The sequence below is a fragment of the Rhinopithecus bieti genome, unplaced genomic scaffold (genome assembly GCF_001698545.2).
Source record: "Rhinopithecus bieti isolate Rb0 unplaced genomic scaffold, ASM169854v2 scaffold_18548, whole genome shotgun sequence".
NCBI lineage: Eukaryota > Metazoa > Chordata > Mammalia > Primates > Cercopithecidae > Rhinopithecus > Rhinopithecus bieti.
In genome coordinates, this window is record NW_016809526.1 from 2,404,143 (window position 1) to 2,425,044 (window position 20,902).

At 41.7% G+C, this 20,902-nt stretch overlaps 1 protein-coding gene across 6 annotated transcripts in view; it reads left to right on the forward strand.

The window, feature by feature from the left end:
* Nucleotides 1-20,902, forward strand: part of CDK19 (cyclin dependent kinase 19) — a 214,681-nt gene that overhangs the window by 175,512 nt on the left and 18,267 nt on the right. For all 6 annotated transcript variants that reach the window (XM_017889652.1, XM_017889654.1, XM_017889657.1 and 3 more), the window contains 2 exons: nt 8,456-8,513; nt 15,654-15,785. In XM_017889652.1, the coding sequence (XP_017745141.1) occupies nt 8,456-8,513; nt 15,654-15,785 (190 nt within the window). The remainder of the gene's footprint in view (nt 1-8,455; nt 8,514-15,653; nt 15,786-20,902) is intronic.

Below are 20,902 nucleotides of genomic sequence, written 5' to 3' on the forward strand. Positions count from 1 at the left end.
ATTCTCTACTGGATCTAATGTAGTTTATTTGCACTTTTTCTCTTCTTGCTCCAGTTGTCCCAAAGGCTTCATAATTCTCTCTGGTTCATAGATTTCTACCTTTTATCTTCCCCCCCGCCCCGCCCCTGCCCCTCTTCACCTCTTTTGTAGTTCTAAAACACCAGAGGAAGGAGAGGCTTGGGTTTCGCTGGTTCTGCTTAAAAACATCATGGCTTTCTGTTCCATTGTTGGGGGGAAGGAGTGCGCGGAGGTCCCAGCCCGCCAGGGCGACTTTGGTGATGTCCCTGGTCTCTTGCTGCATAGACGAGGCTGGGGTGCAACCTCGCATGCTTCGAGGTTACTGGCCGGCCGGACCCGAGCCGGACGGTGCGCTACCTCGTATCACCACCAGGGGGCGTTTGTTCCCTCTGGCTTTTCCTTTGGGGGTCTTAGAGGGGAGTGCAGGGGTAGGGAGGCAAGAGAGTGTAGACAGCACAGAAATAGTGTGGGGTCGCGGTGGGTGAAGCAAGATCGTGAAGGCCTGGGGCCATAGGCGGAGACCTTCCTCTTTGTCTGTGGGGAGTCCTTGTGGCCACGAGAATTTCAGGATCCTGGGTTCCCCATGGAAGACTGGAGAATGGCGGTCACACGGACCGAGGCAACAGTTACAGCGGCGGGAGATTTTCCTTCTCTCACCTGCCAGGGAGCTCCTTCCTACCACTTGGGAGGACCAGGAAACACTGCTGCCTTCCAACGTTTGCGCGCCACCCTGCGATGGGTCAGACGCCAGAACTCACCTATGCGCAGTGGAACGGGTGAGGCAGCCGAGGTGGGTTAACTGCATGGATAGGGACGGCTCTGAGCCCCTGTCCCTAAGCCCCGAAATGGACGAGTTTCCAGAAATTCCCAGAGGGGCATCTAGCAAAGCCAAAGGGAAAAGGGAGTAATAAAACTAACTTTGTCTTTCCCGAATCCCCGCTCCCCGCCCCCTCCGCCGTTGGCCCGGGTGCCCCCCTGCAGGCGGCGGTACTCAGCACTACTTCAGCACCTTCAGTGACAGGTGGAGGCGCACGTCGGTTTCCCAGGGCACCACGCTGGCACGGAACCAGCTGGGCTCCGCCTTTTGGGCTTCCTGGATGAGGCGGTGCATGGGGTCGCTGCGGCGCAGGAAGGCCACGTCGCCGCCCGCTAGCAGCCCCATGGGGCAGAAGTCGTTGGCGCCGTCGCTCCTGGGGAAGAGGCGCTCGACGTGCACGCCGTCGTGGGCCCGCTCACGCAGGTAGTAGCTGAGCACCTTGTGCTTGCACATGTTGGCGGGGCAGCGCGCGCAACTGTGTGTATGGAACGGGCCGCAGAGCCAGCTGTCCCACGGGTGGGACCACGGACTTTTTAGTGCCGAGGACTCGGCGGAACAGGCTGTGGGGCCGGTGGCGCGGCAGCGCGCTCTCCATGCAAAGGTGTGGCATCAGAGATGAGGAATTCACCTCGAAGCTAAGGTGCCCTGCTTATCGCCACAAAACTGCAGCGGCGTCGCCCATGCCTGGCGACAAATGGGGTGGGCTTCGTAATGGCGCGCAGGTCCCGCGACGCGCACCCTGCTTGCCCCAGTCTGGAAGACCGCACTGCATGTCTTGTTGTAGCAAGCTCATCGCGGTCACAGGCTCTCCTGCAGCTGCTGGCCTGGCACGGTTCGCACGATTGAGTCGTCACTGTTTTTGTCCACGGTAGTCTCGTCGAAGTCGAAGGTCAGGAGGAAACGCGGCCGGCTATGCGCGGCCATCCCGCGGTCCCTGGATAGGCACTGGAGGCCAGAAACGGGAAAACAGCTGCTCAGTGTCCATGCATCACCGTGGGCACCACCTGTAGGGACTCTGTTGGCCTCCAGCCATCTTCAAGAGTTCGGGAATTGGAGGGGACGCAGTGTCTTATCCACCCCCGGATTTCTGGGCTCCGCCTCACGAGTCCCTCCAGTACCGAGGGACCACGGATCATGTGCGTCTGAACCGACCCCTCACTTGCCGCCCCCCGCAATCCTACCCTTTATCTTTCTACTTCTACTTTCTTTTGGTTTATTCTGTTGAACTTTTCTCTCTTTCTCTGTTTTTTAAACTTCTTGAGCACATAACTCATTGTTCTCAGCCTTTCTGTCTTACTAACATAAATATTTAAGGCTATACATTTTCCTTGTAAGTACCGTATTAGATGCCTTCTACAAAGTTTTGGTAGATAGTATTTTCATTATTTCAGTTCTGAGTATTTTAAACTTTTTATGGTTTCTCCTTTTACTCTGAATAATTTAGAAATATTTAAAAATTTTCAAATATATAGAGTTTTACATTTATAGTTTTGTAATTGACTTTCACCTTAATTGTATTGTGGTCTGAGAACATCGTCTGTTTGATAAAAAAATTTCTTGAAATTTCTTGAGAGCTGCTAGTATATGATCAGTATTTGTAAATGTTCCATGTGTGCTTGAGAAAAATGTGTACTGTCTAATTATTGGGTAGAAAGTTGTATATATGCTCTCTAGGTCATCCTAGTTAATTGTATCCTTTGGATAGTCTGTATTTTACTAATCTTTTGTCTGTTTGACATATGAATAATTGAGAAAAGTATGTTATCATTGACCTTTTTACTCCCTGAAGTTATATTAATTTTTGCTTCACATTTTTTTTTTTTTTTTTTTTTTTTGAGACGGAGTCTTGCTCTGTCGCCCAGGCTGGAGTGCAGTGGCACGATCTCTGCTCACTGCAAGCTCCGCCTGCCGAGTTCACGCCATTCTTCTGCCTCAGCCTCCCGAGTAGCTGGGACTACAGGCGCCCGCCACCTCGCCCGGCTAGTTTTTTGTATTTTTTTTAGTAGAGACGGGGTTTCACCCTGTTAGCCAGGATGGTCTCAATCTCCTGACCTCGTGATCCGCCCATCTCGGCCTCCCAAAGTGCTGGGATTACAGGCTTGAGCCACCGCGCCCGGCCTCCAATTTCTTTAATGTGGTATTTTATTCCCAAAATAGTTTTCCAATTGCATTTCTACACCAAACATTCACTGCGCTTGTCACATCAAAATATATATAAACTCTCAATATGCCATGTCTGCGGATTTATGTGACTGTGTCCTTACCTGTAGGGTTCCATGAGCCTGAAAACTTTGTTGTTGTTGTTGTTGTTTATGCTTGTCAAAATCTTAGTTATCCTTAGCTATAAACCCAAAATCTTAGTACCCCTTTTTTATTTATTGAACCACTTCACCCAGCCAGTTGTTTTAAATTTTTAGCTCCCACAAATAAATGAGAACATACAAAGTTTGTCTTTCTGTGCCTGGTTTATTTCATATAACGTAATGATCTCCAGTTCTATCCTAATAATGTTTTTGTCTTAAAAGCTATTTTGTCTGATGTTACCATAGTTGACCCAGCTTTCCTTTGGCAGTTTGCCTAATATATCTTTTAACATCCTTTTACTTTCAGCTTTTATGGTTCTTACCTTTAGGTGGACCTCATGTAAATAGCATGGATTTTGTTTTTAATCCAATATGGAAATACCTGTGTCTTTTAGCTGGAAAATGTATTGTTTTACTCATCAGGCCTAAGTTGGTGTTTCCTCCAGAAAGGGTTTGCTTTGGCTTCTACTGGTAGCATCTAGGTTTCCTTTAGTGCTCTTGAAGGTCTTGGTGATTGTGGGGTAGCAGGCTCAGCTTCCTTACCTTGCTGGTGGCCCAAGGCTCAGTGTCCTTGCTGAAGTGCATTATTGGCAGCTGCTCTCAGGCCTACCTTGCCTTTCCCTAACTCTCCAGCCACAAGGATACCTTATTTGGAGTGAGGGTAAAGTTTGTTATCTCTTGTGTGATCCAGGATGCTTCAAGGAATATTTCCTTTCTTTTCCTTTTCCTCTCCTTTCCCTTTCCTCTGCTGTCTCTCTCTCCCTCTTCCCCCTTTCCTTCTCCCTTTTCCTCCTCTCCCCTCCTTTTCCCCTTTCTGCCCCCTCCCCTCCTCTCCTATCAAAAACAGGGTTTCTCCCAGCCTGGCCTCGAAATCCTGGGCTCAGGCAATCCTCCCACCTCAGCTTCTGGAGTAACTGGGATTCCAGGTGTAGACCACCATGCCTGGTTTGTTTCTTATATAGCATATAGCTGTTCTGTTAAGGGCAGGGTCCATCAGAGCACCTAGTCAGCCGTAATAACAGATGTGACAATCTTTTGTATTCGCTTTTTGTTTTCTTTTCCATGGTACTTATCAGTATATGATATGTTGTATACTTTGTATACTTATTTATTTATTGTCTTTCTCTTCTCACTAGACTGTAAGCTCCATGAGGGCAAAAATTTTTCCTGTTTTTGTTTTCTGCTGCTTCTGTAGCATCTAAATCACTGCCTGTTACTTAGTTTGTGATCAAACAATATTTGTTGAATGAATGAGGATTGAGAAGATGGTGTGAAAAGGCAATACCAAGTCTTGAACTCTTTTTTTTTTTTGAGACAGAGTCTCACTCTTGTCGCCTAGGCTGGAATGCAATGGTGTAATCTCGGCTCACTGCAACCTCCACTTCCCAGGTTCAAGTGATTCTCCTGCCTCAGCCTCCTGAGTAACTGGGATTACAGGCATACACCATCATGCCTGGCTAATTTTTGTATTTTTAGTAGAGACGAGGTTTCACCTCGGTCTCTACAGTCGGTCAGGCTGGTCTCGAACTCCTGACCTCGTGATCTGCCCACCTCAGCCTCCCAAAGTGCTGGGATTACAGGCATGAGCCACCGTGCCCAGCCAAGTCTTGAACCCTTACCTTGAAATGCTTTTGTATGTTCCTTTATGACCATTTTCACAAGTTAGGGTGCCCTTACTTTTCCCTAAACTATTTTAGCCACTTCAAACTGGTCTGTCTGTCTCTATTTTGTTGTCCATCCATCCTTTCCAATCCATCCTTCATATGGCTATCAGACTTTCTTCCTAAATATAGATATGATTATCTCACTGTCCTGTTTTGGCTTGCCAAGAATAAATTCCAATTTTTTTATTTTTTAATTTTTATTTATTTATTTGTTTATTTATTTTTGAGACAGAGTTTTGCTCTTGTTGCCCAGGCTGGAGTGCAATGGTGTGATCTTGACTCACTGCAACCTCTGCCTCCTGGGTTCAAGCAATTCTCCTGCCTTAGCCTCCCAAGTAGCTGGGATTACAGGTGTGCACCACCATGCCCGGCGAAATTTTTTTACAATTTTAGTAGAGATGGGGTTTCACCATGTTGTTCAGGCTGGTCTCAAACTCCTGATCTCAAGTGATCCACCTGCCTTGGCCTCCTAAAGTGCTGGGATTACAGGCGTGAGCCACTGTGCCCGGCCTCAAATTTCCTTAATCTGGTATTTTATTCCCAATATAGTTTTCCAGTTGCATTTCTACACCAAACATTCACTGCTCTTGTCACATCAAAATATGTATAGGCTCTCAATATGCCATGTCTGTGTTTTTATGTCCTTACCTGTGGGGTTCCATGAGCCTGAAAAGTTTTTTTTGTTGTTGTTTATGCTTATCCAAATCTTAGTTATCCTCACTTAAAGTCATCCAGAGTCATCTTCCTAAAGACTATACTGATGTCCAATGAAACGAATCATTCATTCCATGCAGTTTTTCTTTCTATATTGTTACTTTTCATAATCTGCCCTCTGCCTCCTCTCTTCTCCTTTATTTTCTTCTTGTTGGAGTCCACTCTGTTGCCCAGGCTAGAGTACAGTGGTGCAATCTCAGCTCACCTCAACATTCACCTCCAGGATTCAAGCAATTCTCCTGCCTCAGCCTCCCAAGTAGCTGGGACTACAGGCGCACACCACCATGCCCAGCTAATTTTTGCATTTTTAGTAGAAATGGGGTTTCACCATGTTGACCAGGCCGGTCTTGAACTCCTGCCTCAGGTGATCCACATGCTTCCACCTTCCAAAGTGCCTGGGATTACAAGTGTGAGCCACTGTGCCCAGCCTCGGCCTTGTAGTCTTCAAAGCTGTCTGTCTTTTCCTCCTAGATTTAAGCACCTTAAAGTCAAGAACTTCATGTTTTATTTCTTGTTGTTCCTAAAGGCCTGAAGTACAACACTTTATACATAATGGACCTTTGATAAATAGTTTTTTCTTTCTAGTAGGGTGAACCAATCTCATCTCATGTTTTCAGGTATCACACTCTAGTGATAATAACTTTCAAATCTAAATCTTCCTCTTCTCATTCCTCTGGCTAGTATGACTTAGGCATCTCACATTTCTCAAACTCTTTCGTTTTATTTATTATTTTTTGAGACAGGGTCTCACTGTGTTGCCCAGGCTTGAGTGCAGTGGCACGATCACAGCTCACTGTAGCCTCAACCTCCTGGGCTCAAGCAGTCCTCTCACCTCAGCCTCCCAAGTAGCTGGGACCACAGGCATGTGCCACCATGCCTGGATAATTTTTGTCTCTCCATGTTGCCTAGGCTGGTCTCAAACTCCTGGGCTTAAACGATCCTCCTGCTTCGACTTCCCAAAGTACTGGGATTACAGGTTTGAGCTACCATGCCTAACCATTTTTCAAACTCAATATGTTGTCTCCTCTTTATTGTTCCTTATTTTTAAACCATTTCCTCTTACAACTTTTCTATGTCCATAAAAGGCACCATTATTCTTCCAGTCACATAAACTTAAAACTTTGGTAAAATCTTTACCACCCTTTTTCTTACTCTTTTAACTTAAGCCAGTCACAAAGTCCTGTTAATTTTCTCTTCTAAAATGCTTCTCAGCTCCATACCTCCCTCGCCATTTCTACTGACAAGACATTGGACAGAGCTCTTACCACCTCACACCCAGTTCCACTTCCTCCTCCTCTCCTATAAACTCACTGACTGTAATATAATGGTCCAATTACTTCACTTGGCATTTAAGACTATCCAGAGTCTAGGTTCATCCTACTACTCTTGACATGAGCCCTTTTCAGAATAAATTTTTTTTTTTTTTTTTTTTTTGGTGACAGGATCTTGCTCTGTTACCCAGGCTGGAGTGCAGTGGCAAATCATGGCTCATGGTAGTACCCTGGTAGCCTCAATCTCCTGGACTCAAGCAGTCCTTCCACCTCAGCCTCCTGAGTAGCTGGGACTCCAGGTGCATGCCACCACACTAGGCTCTTTTTAAAAATTATTTGTAGAAACAGAATCTCACTATTTTGTGTTTTGCCCAGGCTGGCCTTGAACTCCTAGACTCAGGTGATCCTCCTGCCTCGGCCTCCCAAAGTTCTGGGATAACAGGTGTGAGCCACTGCACCTGGCCGAAGTCAGACTTCTGTGTCTTATGCATACCTGGTCATATCCTTTTTCCACTCTCTGTGGTGTCCTTGCCCTTCCTCTGCTCTGCCATGATGGTTCCTGTTCATTTTCATATCCGTCTAATGGACACCATTCCCACTTCCATTCCCAAGGAACATTTCCCTTAATGGAATCTTTAATTCATCACTTCCTCCTTTGAATTAGTTTTTTTAGTGCTTTTTGTTTTCATTGAAACATTTTTAACAATCAGCAAATTGAAAGGGATCTTTAAAGTAATTCAGCTTAATCTTGAACCCAAGACCTCAGTCTTCTCTGTAACTCATACGTGGCACTGGCTTCTAATATTATACAATGCTTCTTAGTTTTCTTTCTACTTATGTAGTAAGCATCTGGAGGTTAGGAACTTAGTTTTTACTGTGCTTTTGTTTTCCCTCTTAAAGCTTGGCATGGTTCTTTATCCTTAGAAGATACTGAAAATACATTTGTTGATTGAATAAATGAGTCCAATAAGTTAAAAACACATACATTTTCCTCCGAAGACTTTACAAAGGAGACTCACTCTCTCCCCTTCCAAAGCCTATCTCAACGGTTTTCTGTTTCCAAGTGTCTATAGATAAGGGTGACTGAAAATACCCTTTGTAGCCCACTCTTTTCTTTTTATAGTTCTGTATTAGCCTTGGTTTTTATTTTCCTACATCTTGAAATTATATTTGGAACTTCTTTCTTTTGCATGTATGATAGCTGATGCATGAATTTTAATAGAGTTGTTGAATGCTGATCATGTTTTTCTATGGTAGTTTAGAAATATTTAGGAAGGAATATTCCATTTGACTTATTCACATGAAGGCGATTATGTTGTGGTTTGAAATTTTATATAAAATTTTTCAACCACATAAACTCTGTGCAGGTTTAAAAATTATTAGTTTTTTCTATGGGATGAATAGAAATGATAGCTTTAATTGCTTTGTAATTATTTGTATGATATAATTTTGCAAATAAGGTGTGTTTCCATAGCAAGGATGTTTATATAAAGTTAGTGCTGACTTCAATTATGTCAAATGCTTTAACTCTGTAGAGGACGCTTAATATTTGATTTAGTTTTGATGAAAATACAAAAATGATTTTTCATATGATAAGAACTTTTGTCCATTTTAGAGCATGTCAAAAGAATAAACATGGTAATTTGAATGCTCTATTTTTATTTCTAGAAACCAGCAAATATCCTAGTAATGGGAGAAGGTCCTGAGAGGGGGAGAGTCAAAATAGGTAGGTAATTATTCCTAAAATAATTTATTTAAAACTGAAGTTAACTGCAAAGGTGGTTTCCCCTCTTAATGCCCTTATTTAGGTAGTTAATTTTAAATTTACTTTCTCTTATTATTGTTAGAAAATATATTGGAAAATGTAGAAAGATAGTCTGCAAAATTCCTAGGCTTTTTCCCAAAATAGGATTCTTTAGTTCTAAGTTGAGGCATCACTGGAAATTGACAAGTAAGTTCACAAAAACATTTGATTCCCATACAATAACCCAAGCATGTGTTTATGTCACCACCACTGTCCTGCACAGCCACCTTAAATACAATCCTCTAAATCTTACCTTTGTTTCAGGTTTACCAAATATTCTCTTCCTGAATATTTTCCTCCTCACCCTGAGCGAATTCATTTAAACCTTCACAGGTTCTCCCTACGTCACCACACCTGGCCAGCATGTCTTGAGCCAAGTACTAACGTATCTTTGCCAAATGGATATATATGTTTACAGACTCTCTTAGCTGCCTCTTTTCGATTGAGGCACTAGCAGGAATCTTATTTGTATATTAAGATTTCCTTTGTAATCCTGAATGTTCTAAAAAATAATCGGCATCATTTATACCTATTACATATTTGGGGAGAAGATGAGCTAATAAACGCTTTATTCTAATTTCTTTTTTTGAGACAAGAGTCTCTCTCTGTTGCCCAGGCTGGAGTGCAATGGTATGATCCTAGCTCACTGCAACCTCCGCCTCCTGGGTTCAAGCAATTTTCCCTGCCTCAGTCTCCCAAGTAGCTGCGACTCCAGGCTCCCGCCACCATGCCTGGCTGATTTTTTTGTGTATTTAATAGAGATGGGGTTTCACCATGTTGGCCAGGCTGGTCTTCAACTCCCAACCTCAGGTGATCTGCTTGCCTTGGCCTCCCAAAGTGCTGGGATTACAGGCATGAGTCACCACGCCCAGCCTATTCTAATTTCTTTTACTAGAAATTATATTTATTGAAAGTTGAATGCTTTTTAGAAATATGTTAAAATGTATTCATCAGCCTGATTTCTTTGCTATTAGAATATACCATGCTAAAGGTGATGCAGAATTGTGTTCACTTGACCCGCTACAAATTCATGCTGCCCTATTTCAAGCCTGCCCTGCTGTTTGGTTTTCTACTTCTTCAGTTAACTCCCTAGCCCAGTTGCTAAAGAAGCTGTTCTAAACCAACCCTTTTCTTTAAACACTTCTATCCTAAATTTGCTGAGATTATCAGATTCATTCAAAAGTTTGATGTTAATTAAGTAGCTGGTAGCTTTCTTTCTCTTCCCTCCTCCACTTCCACCATACTTTCTCACTTGTCTCTACTTTTATTTTACTCTTGCACACCTTTTCTTAGAGGCATTTATTGAGTTCCTATTTTTTGCCAGATACAGGTGAAAGGGAGGTAAAGGATGGTCTCTTCTGTGAGAGACAGTAAAATGAACAGTTTACTATACATTGCAATAGGTACTTTCATATGTTACCTCATTTATTTTACACAACCACTCTCTGAAGATAAGGAAGACAATATTTAGAAAGGTTGTAGCTTCCTCAGCCTGTCAAAGCTAGAACTTGAATTCCAAGTCCTGAGGCTCTTTCCCTACAAACATCCCTGCGTAGTGATATCAGAGCTGTCTGGTGTGACCTCACTGACCTCTACTCTTTGGCTGTACAGCCCTGCCCTTGAGACAGCCTCTATGAAAGAGAGACTTTCCCTTCCTAAGTCCTATCTACTAGTGCCCTTCGTAGCTTCTAAATGTCTTCCTACCTTAATTAAACTCCTCATAGTACTGCCATTTTCCCCTTCTCAAGTTTCTCTTTTTCACCTTTAAACCTTCATCATCTTCTTCCCAATTTAAAATAAATCTTGTATCTATCTTGTTTTCTTTAGCACTTGTTCTATTCATTTCCCTTTTTGTTCCTCTACTTTTAGAACCCATGATGTTCTACTTACTCTAATTTGTTATAATTTGGCCTCTAATTGCATCCCTCTATCAAAAGTCCTCTCTAAAAGGACACCTGTGACCTCTACCTTACCAAATCAAATGGCCTGTATTAATCACCTTTCTCCTTTACTGCAGTAAACCATTTGTTCTTCTGATGGTCTGGCTTTGAGGGTGTTTTCTCCCTTGGTCTATATGACATACCATAATTCAATTTTTCTGCCTCCCACTTTTGCTGTGACTTTGCATTTTATTCATTCTTGCCTCTTACTCCTACTAACCTGTTGTTTCCAGGCACTGGCTTAGGACATGGCCTCTCTCTAAAATTACTTCTTTAGGAAATTGATAAGTTGTGGCCTCAGGATCATGGATTTATGAAAATGATTCTAAGATCTTGATACCAGAGTCTAATCTCTCACCCTAGCTGAAGTCTTTATTTCCATTTGGATATCTTGCTGGTAACTTACCCTCCATTGTCCCAAACCAAATTCATCATCATCATCTTGTTTTCCCCTTGTTTATTCCATTCGTCACCTTTCTCCCAGTCACCCAAATCTAATTGCTTCTCTTAGTACTCCTTAACATAAAATTCTGTACTCTGGCTGGCCCACTTAGTTACCTCACTATTAAGAGTTTTAAGATTGTAATTCTACCAAGATTAGGGATAAAACCAGGGTTAAAAATAAGAAATAATTAATGATAAAGATCTAGTGGACAGTCAAGATAGTTTATTAAATGGATTTTAAATTTTGTTTTAGTAGCCACTATTTTTTTTTTAAACATTAGTAATGCTGATGCCTATGCCTAATGGTTTGATACAGTGTTCTTTTTTGGCTTAAAAGAAAAGGATAGTTGGGCTGGGCACGGTGGCTCATGCCTGTAATCCCAGCACTTTGAGAGGCCAAGGCAGGCATATCACGAGATCAAGAGATGGAGACCATCTGGCCAACATGGTGAAACCCCGTCTTTACTGAAAATACAAAAATTAGCTGGGCGTGGTGGTGCGTGCCTGTAATCCCAACTGCTTGGGAGGCTGAGGCAGGAGAATCGCTTGAACCCAGGAGGCGGAGGTTGCAGTGGGCCGAGATAGCAGCACTGCACTCCAGCCTGGACAACAGAGCAAGACTCCATATCCAGGGGGCGGTGGTGGGACAAGGGAGTGGGTAAGAAAAGGATAGTTGCATGGAAAACACATTTTGCCCTTTGCTATATCTGAGCCTTCCCATTCTCAGCAACCTAAAAACTTCCCAGGCCTTACCTAAAATGCTTATTGCCTTCCTCCTTTGCTGTTCAAAATAATTCATCCTTCAGGATCCAGCCCAAGTCCCACTTTCAATTTAGTCTGCTTTTACAAATGTTTATTGTACATGTTCCAGATAACATAATAAAGGAGAAATACACCTTCCCCCAGGGAACTTAGCATCTAGTAGAAACTGGTAACAACTTCCTTTATTCTCACAGTACTTATCACTTTTTTGCTTCTACTCTGTATATTTTGTCATCTCACCTTCATGTAAGTTCCTTAGTGGTAGACCTTGTTTGTTGCTGCGTTTCATCATTTGATGCTAATTAGTACCCACACCAGAATTTTACTACCCTTATCCGTGAACTGGAACAATTTCATCCATGTGTAATTTTAGAAAGTCAACTGTTATAGTAATCTTTAGGCTGATTACCTTTTGTCTAAATTAGTAATTATTTGAAAAGTAGTTTGAAACTCTTTTAAAGTTCATAAAATACATGGGAATTGTTTTTAAAAGTATCTTTTTTTCCTTCTGGCCTTGATTTCATCTGTGAGTGAATATATGAGGCTTAGGTAAAACTTAGGAGGTAGAGAATAACGGGAGAAATATTGGCTTTAGCTAACTTCACTTTAAAATGTTTTTCAGTGGATGAAACAGCATTCCATCATATTACTTTGTCATCAACAACAATTAGCATTTATTAAATATATAAAGCAGTGCCTTGAATATTGTGTAATATTGTAGAATAATAGGTGTAATATTGGTAGAATGAACTTGAATATTTTTGTTTGGTATAGGGACATGTAGTTTAAAAAGAGTAGGCATCAGCACAGGCTTCCTTTGGATAGCTTTAGTTTTTAAGAACTAGATACTCCAAAGCATTCTCAAAACAGTCTTACAAATTATTCAAAATCCAAAGAAACAGAATCACTACAGGCTGGGTGCAGTGGCTCATGCCTGTAATCCCAGCCCTTTGGGAGGCTGAGGCAGGCAGATCACTTGAGGTCAGGAGTTCATGACCAGCCTGACCAACATGGTGAAACCCCATCTCTGCTAAAATACAAAAATTAGTCAGGCGTGGTGGCACGTGCCTGTAATCCCAGCTACTAGAGAGGCCGAGGCAGGAGAATCACTTGAACCTAGGAGGTAGAGGTTGTAGTGAGCTGATATGCCGCCACAGCACTCCAGCCTGGGCAACAGAGTGAGACCCCATCTCAAAACAGAAACACAACAAAACAAAAACCCAAACTTTCTATAAATTAAAAAGATTTTTTGCCTATTCTGCTATGTAAATGTAAATTACAATTTTAATGTATGTTATACCATAGCACATTAGTTTTAGATTAAATGACACTCTGTGGTTGAAAATTTTATGTGCATTTATGCATTTTATAGTACACTGGGGCCCCTTATACTATCAAAATTTGTTATATATATTATGTATTGAAATTACAGAGGCTTATTCTTGTGACTTTGCCTTTGTGACTTGCAATTATCATGTGTATAATTTGTTGGATGTCAGATTTAGTAGTTAAGAAGGTAACTCCTAAATTATAAAATGGTTTTTGTTTGAGTACTGGCATCTTTATTGACTATCCCTGTGACCATAGACAAGTCATTTAACTGCTTTGGGCCTTAGATTCTTCATCTCTGAAATAGGGAGCAAAATACCGATTAAACCAGTATTCTTATGAGGATTCAATGAGGTGAAATATGATGTATATGAAAGCCATTTGTAAACTGCAAAGGACTTTGTAGATAAAAGGTATTTGTTATTTATGATATCTTAAGAAAATTAGTTTCCAGGATCTTATTGCAGTAGTAATTTTTTTTTACTACTTTTATATACCCCTAATATTTCAACTGATTAGCTTTGGTTTAGAGCTTTGTTAAATGCTGAATTACAACAAATTATCTTTTTTTTTTTTTTTTTTTTTTTTTTTTTTTTTTTTTTNTTAACTGCTTTGGGCCTTAGATTCTTCATCTCTGAAATAGGGAGCAAAATACCGATTAAACCAGTATTCTTATGAGGATTCAATGAGGTGAAATATGATGTATATGAAAGCCATTTGTAAACTGCAAAGGACTTTGTAGATAAAAGGTATTTGTTATTTATGATATCTTAAGAAAATTAGTTTCCAGGATCTTATTGCAGTAGTAATTTTTTTTTACTACTTTTATATACCCCTAATATTTCAACTGATTAGCTTTGGTTTAGAGCTTTGTTAAATGCTGAATTACAACAAATTATCTTTTTTTTTTTTTTTTTTTTTTTTTTTTTTTTTTGAGACGGAGTCTCGCTCTGTCACCCAGACTGGAGTGCAGTGGCCAGATCTCAGCTCACTGCAAGCTCCGCCTCCCGGGTTCACGCCATTCTCCTGCCTCAGCCTCCCGAGTAGCTGGGACTACAGGCGCTGCCACCTCGCCTGGCTAGTTTTTTGTCTTTTAGTAGAGACGGGGTTTCACCGTGTTAGCCAGGATGGTCTCGATCTCCTGACCTCGTGATCCGCCCGTCTCAGCCTCCCAAAGTGCTGGGATTACAGGCTTGAGCCACCGAACAAATTATCTTTTATGTGTTCTGTGTATGTTCTTGAAAACATGCATGTGATGTGCTGATTACCATTCAGCAACTGGCTCTCTGGAGCAAAAAATGTCCCAATTTGTAGCATTTGCTGTTTTCCATGTTGTAGATACTTCTACCATAGCCAATTCCAAATCACCAGTATGCTGTCATTGAATGCAGAATTGGGAAAAGATGTGTATATATCAGCTCTTGTGAGTTTGTTGGATCTGGCTGCAGCACACACTGAACTAAGACATAGTCAGGTTTTTTTGTTTGTTTGTTTGTTTCGAGACAGAGTCTTGCTCTGTCTCTTGTTTGTTTTGAGACAGTCTTGCTCTGTCACCCAGGCTGAAGTGCAGTGGCACAGTCTCAGCTCACTGCAACCTCTGCCTCCTGGGTTCACGTGATTTTCCTGCCTCAGCCTCCTGAGTAGCTGGGACTACAGGTGCACGCCACCACACCCAGCTGATTTTTGTATTTTTAGTAGAGATGGAGTTTCACCATGTTGGCCAGATGGTCTTGATTTCTTGACCTCATGATCCTCCCGCCTCAGCCTCCCAAAGTGGTGGAATTACAGGCGTGAGCCACTGCACCTGGCCACAGTCCGTTTTTAGATGTATAAGCATACAGAAGTCATCATTAATCAGGGAGACTTTTGAATTGTTTTATATTTCAGAAACACTTAAGAACGTTTTTATAACTGTCTGTGAAAGCCAGGAATCTGAAGTCAGACCTGGATTCTAATTCTGCCTCTGCACTTACTAGCTGTGTGACCTTAGGCAAATCAGAATATCTTTTTTGGGGGGGCGGGGGATGGAGTCTCACTCTGTCACCCAGGCTGGAGTACAGTGGTGTGATCTTGGCTCACTGCAACCTCCGCCTCCTGGGTTCAAGCAGTTCTCCTGCCTCAGCCTCCCAAGTAGCTGGGATTACAGGCATGCACCACCATACCCAGCTAATTTTTGTATTTTTAGTAGAGATGGTGTTTCGCCATGTTGTGCAGGCGGTCCCTAACTCCTGACCTCAGGTGATCCGCCCGCCTCGGCCTCCCAAAGTGCTGGGATTATAGGCGTGAGCCACCACGCCAGCCCAGAATATCTTTAAGCTTCAATTTCTTCATCAGTAAAACAGGCACAATAATAGTATCTACTTCTGATGGTAGATAATAAAGGTAAATGAAGTAATTCCTTTCTGGTACCTGGTGTAGACCTCTGGTTAAAAAGGGAGGAAAAGGATTGCTTTATAAGGTCAGCAGCTATTGTCAACCTTGCATGGTTCTAATAATGCATGTCAAACTGAATTTTACACTTGATCTTAGCCAAAAGGGTGAGAAACAATCAAACTGAATTTTATGTTAATTTATTTTATTTTTTTAGCTGACATGGGTTTTGCCAGATTATTCAATTCTCCTCTAAAGCCACTAGCAGATTTGGATCCAGTAGTTGTGACATTTTGGTATCGGGCTCCAGAACTTTTGCTTGGTGCAAGGCATTATACAAAGGCCATTGGTAAGTTGGTCTAAAATGATTTACTATCTTGGCATCTAATGATCATAAATATAAAATAGTATAATAATAAAGCTACTTGATAAAACCATTTTATACATTTTGTAAAAGTCCTATTCTATATTCCTAGATTTCTGGTAGATTTGGATTCTTAACTGTATAGGAGAATATGGTTATTTTAAAAGAAGAAAGCATTTTCTTTCAGAGAATAGAGGTATCAGTATCTGATCCTGTTGAGTTGCTATGGAAACAAATAACATGCATATTTTATTTTGTACTTAGTAGCTGTTGATCAGAAGAACTGGAGAGAAGTTTAGAATTGTTTTCTTCACAAAATGAAAAACAAAAACAGGAGTAGTGCAGTATTGGAAAGAACCCCTTCTATTTGGGGAAAAGTTAATCACATCGTTTAAGCAAGAAGCAATATAACTAATCTTTTTGTCTTGCCATTACAGTTATGAGAATGGCAGTTTCTCCATTAAGGTAGGAAATAGAGTCTGGGTAGATTAGCTGTGCTCAGCATCTTGCCATCTCATCAAGTTAAAAAAAACTGAGTAAGAAAATCTGTTGTAAACACACACTCTGTAGGATTTAAAGTCTGCCTCAGAACGGTGGCTTCAGAGATTTGCTACCTGGTGACTGCAGTATCCTCAGCCGCCCCGCTGCGAATGGAGGGAGTCATTAGGAGCTGACCCTCCTCAAACCTAGAGATTTCTTTAAAGGAAGGAAAAGAAGAGAGTAGGGCAGAGTACATTGTAGCTGTTAGAAGGGCTAGTTCTACAAGGTATCCAAATTTCCTAAGTATATTTCTTTAAATTTTCCTTATTGAATTTTCTGTTTACTGGCATTAGTCGCATATCAGTTTTGGCTACCTTTAGCTGCTTTTGTTGAATTCTATTTAATAAAGGCACTGCAAGTATAAAGTTATTAAAAATAGACAAGCACAATCCTTTCTCTGCTAAACAAGCTTATGAAAAACCTGGTGACATCCAAAGAGCTGCAAAGGAAATTCTCACATTTGGAAAGATTAGACCGATAATTAGCCTCATGGGTTAAAGAAAGAAAACAAAAATTAAAATATAGTAAGTCCTCATTCATCAAGACGTCTGATTTCTGCAAAACTCGGACACCAGAGCTCATTTAGATTTTGTCCAGAGACAGAGACTCTAGTACAGTGCTGGGACATTGTAAATTACTGATAAATACTGCTGTGAATAGTTTTGTTAAAATAGTGAAAAATCCTCTGAGTAGACTGGTATGTGTTTGACAGTAGAGGAATGTGAAAGTGACAGCAGACCCTTACCTGAGCAGCTGGGCCTCTGGTAAGGCAGCAGAGCAGAGGCTACCAAGGCCAGGTGTCATCAGTGGGCAATGGCAGCTGTCTGCAAAAGGTGAGGAAAGAACTACGGACAGCAATGGAAGGGATGGAATGACCCTGAGAGTGAGGAGCTAACACCAGAGCCTGCCTGTGTACGTTCTAACCAGTGATTTTTACTATGGAGCTGTATTTTTGAGACTTTTAGAATTGTAAGTTTGTTTTTTCTGTCATTTAGGTCTCTCCTTACCCACTGTTGAAAACAGTCAAATCCCTTAGACAACCTCAGAAGGAACCAGAGGATAGGAAGAGACTGAAAGTAAGCCAGGGAAGGAAAGAGTGTTAGTTGAAAGTAACAGGTGATGCCTTAAAACAGGTTAATGACAGATAACCCAGGGCACGAGGAAGGGAGAAGAGGATGCAGTCTCCGCAGAAATCCATATGCCTTAGGCTTAATCCAAACACTAGGACAGTCTATATCTAGAAGGGAGATTTCCATTAGGAAAAGGCACATTCAGTCAAAACCTTCTGTTAAGCTAAATGACTCCCCACCAATGTCTGTCCCACTCTCAGAGAATCTAACACAGCAGGTCCATGCCCTTAGGTAGGTGATTCTGTTGTGCGTGACCCATATACTTTGCGAGCCCACACTCTGAGAAGCACAGTTTTATGAATATTTTCTGATTTACTTTTCTCTTGTTGAAATGAAAATAGATCCTTTTTAAAAATAAATGTATTAGATATGAATTGAAAACCAATTATACTTCTTATTCCTCAGGGTAAGGAAAAATGAAATTGAATTTTAACTGGCTTGTAACTTACTTGCTCAGTAAATGAAATTTACCGCTTAAAGATAAAAACATAATCACTAATTTCTAATTTTAGTCAGTTCCTGATTACCCATTCTGGATAGAAGGTAGGAGAAAGTTAAGACAGAAAGAAAGAATAATACCCAAATCAGTTATCTTAGGGCTTCAAATATGTTAATAGACATTTATAGGTACATACTTACTCATTTTTTCATACTCTTCTCCTTACATGGTCCATGTTAGAAATGAGTACTTAGGGCCAGGCAAGGTGCCTCATGCCTGTAATCCCAGCACTTTGGGAGACCGAGGCAGATGGATCACTTGAGGTCAGGAGTTCAAGACCAGCCTGGCCAATGTGGTGAATTCCTGTCTCTACCAAAAATACAAAAATTAGCCGGCCGTGGTGGCACACACCTGTAATCCCAGCTACTCAGGAGGCTGAGGTGAGAGAACTGCTTGAATCCAGGAGGCAGAGGTTGCAGTGAGCCGATAGCACACCACTGCCCACCTGCCTGGGCGACAGGGCAAGTCTCTGTCGAAAAAAGAAAAAAGAAATGAGTGCTTTGATTCAGGGCATAGAAAAAAGAGAGTTTGATTATTTGATATCAGTGGAGGTTTATGGAGTGACATTTAGTGAGGGAGGGGAGTGGCAGTGATGGTGGCAGCAGTGTTGGGGTGGGTGTGTGTATGTGTGTGTCAGGAGAACAAGTCATTGATAGAGGAAAGAAACCTGAAAAGTAGCTACAGATGGTGCAGGAGCCAGATGGCCTTTTGAAATTATAGGCTAATAGGAGGCAGAAACCCTTTGAATTTATTGCCATCTGCTATCTGAGGTTTCTTATCTTAGCAGTTCACTGGGAACTCAAGACCCTGGCTCTCGTCCTTTGGATGGAGGACAAACCAGGAATTGGCGTGACCAGGCATATGCAGTAGTAGTCCTGGTATACTGCATAGTAGAGGCAGTAATGAGGAAGAGAGATGGGACCATCAGAGGCAGCCATATCAGGGGGAAGAGTGACAACCAATATGACATGAGAAAGAGAAAAGAATTCAGAAATGGACACTGAGCAGTATTATTCTTCTACTCTGTAGTGATGGATGTTCATCATGATGATGACCTTGCTGCATCATTAAGGAGGATTACATTGTGTTTTATAGCCTCTTATGGTGGCAGGCAATGGTGTAATTAAAAAATGGTTGTTGAAGGAATATGTTTCCATTATCCTTAAGGCTAAATTATGTGGAAGGAAACTGTACCTGAATGCAGTCAAATAAGGCATTACTGTATGGATTTTTCCATTTGGCAGTTCATTTCAGGAGAGAGCATTCTGATATGTCTTCTAGCTAATGGATATACAGTAGTCCTCACTTATCAGGTGGGAATATGTTCCAAGACCCCCCCAGGGGATGCCTGAAACTGCAGATAGCACCAAACCCTGTATATACTGTTTCTTTGATCTGATAACCCAGACGACTACTAAGTGACTAACCAGCAGGTAGTGAGTATACAGTGTGGATGAACAGAGGGATGATTCACATCCCGGGAAGATGGAAAGCATCGCATGAAATTTCATCACACTGCTCAGAATGGTACACAATTTAAAACTTATAAATTGTTTATTTCTGGAATTTTCCATTTAGTATTTTCGAACTGCAGTGGTTGACTGCAGGTAACTGAAACTGGAGGGCAAAAACTTGGATGAGGAAGGAATAGTGTAATTAACCTTTTTCCTTGTTTAGCTCATCGCAGAATGTGATTCCCATATTTAATAGGCTACTAAACACAGTACCTTTTTATCCCTATACCATAGTTTTTTGTTTTTTCTGAGATGGTGTTTTGCTCTGTCACCCAGGCTGGAGTGCAGTGGCGTGATCTTGAGTCACTGCAACCTCTGCCCCCTGGGTTCAAGGGATTCTCTTGCTTCAACCTCCCAAGTAGCTGAGACTACAGGCGTACATCACCACACCTGGCTAATTTTTGTATTTTTAGTAGAGATGGGGTTTCATCATGTTGGCCAGGATGGCCTCGAACTCCTGGCCTCAAGCGATCCACCTGCCTTGGCCTCCCAAAGTGCTGGGATTACAAGTGTGAGCCACCGTGCCCGGCCTATACCATAGTTTTTGAATTTTTATCTTTTATTTTATTTATTTATTTATTTATTTGAGATGGAGTTTCTCTCTTGTTGCCCAGGCTGGAGTGCAGTGGCGCGATCTCCACTCACTACAACTTCCACCTCCCAGGTTCAAACAATTCTCCTGCCTCAGCCTTCCAAGTAGCTGGGATTACAGGCATGGGCCACCACACCCAGCTAATTTTGTGTTTTTAGTAGAGGCAAGGTTTTACCGTGTTGGTCAGAACTCCTTACCTCAGGTTATCCGCCTGCCTCAGCCTCCCAAAGTGCTGGGATTACAGGTGTGAGCCACCACACAGAGACTGTCTTCTTTTTAAAAAATATTTACTAAATGGCATTTAAGTGGTCAAGTCTCACAAAAGTTAATTCACTTATACGTTTGTCAAAGCATTGTGAATATAATATTGTAGTCTCAGAATATAAGCTGCAGTCTTTCAGTGTGTAAATTTTAATAGAATAATCTATAACTGGTGATTTTAGATAGTTAATAAAACTTCTAAAGATGCCTAACTTTATCCTGAGGGGTGGGGTGGATGTGGGGTAGCATGTAAGTGAATATATTTAAGTAAGATCTATGTCATGCAGTACTATATATAGTATTATTTATGAGCTTCTAGAGCAATTTGTTGAAAAAGCTGAAGCTAGTAGTCTTTGAGACAAAAGTTTTTTCCCCAGTTCTTTTATTTTATTTTTTGAGACAGAGGCTTGCTCTGTTGCCCAGGGTGGAGTGTAGTGGTGCAATCTCAGCTCACTGCAACCTCTGCCTCCTGGATTCAAGCGATTCTTCTGCATCTACCTCCTGTGTACTGGGACTACAGGTGCGTGCCACCACACCCGGCTAAGTTTTTTTTTTTTTTTTTTTTT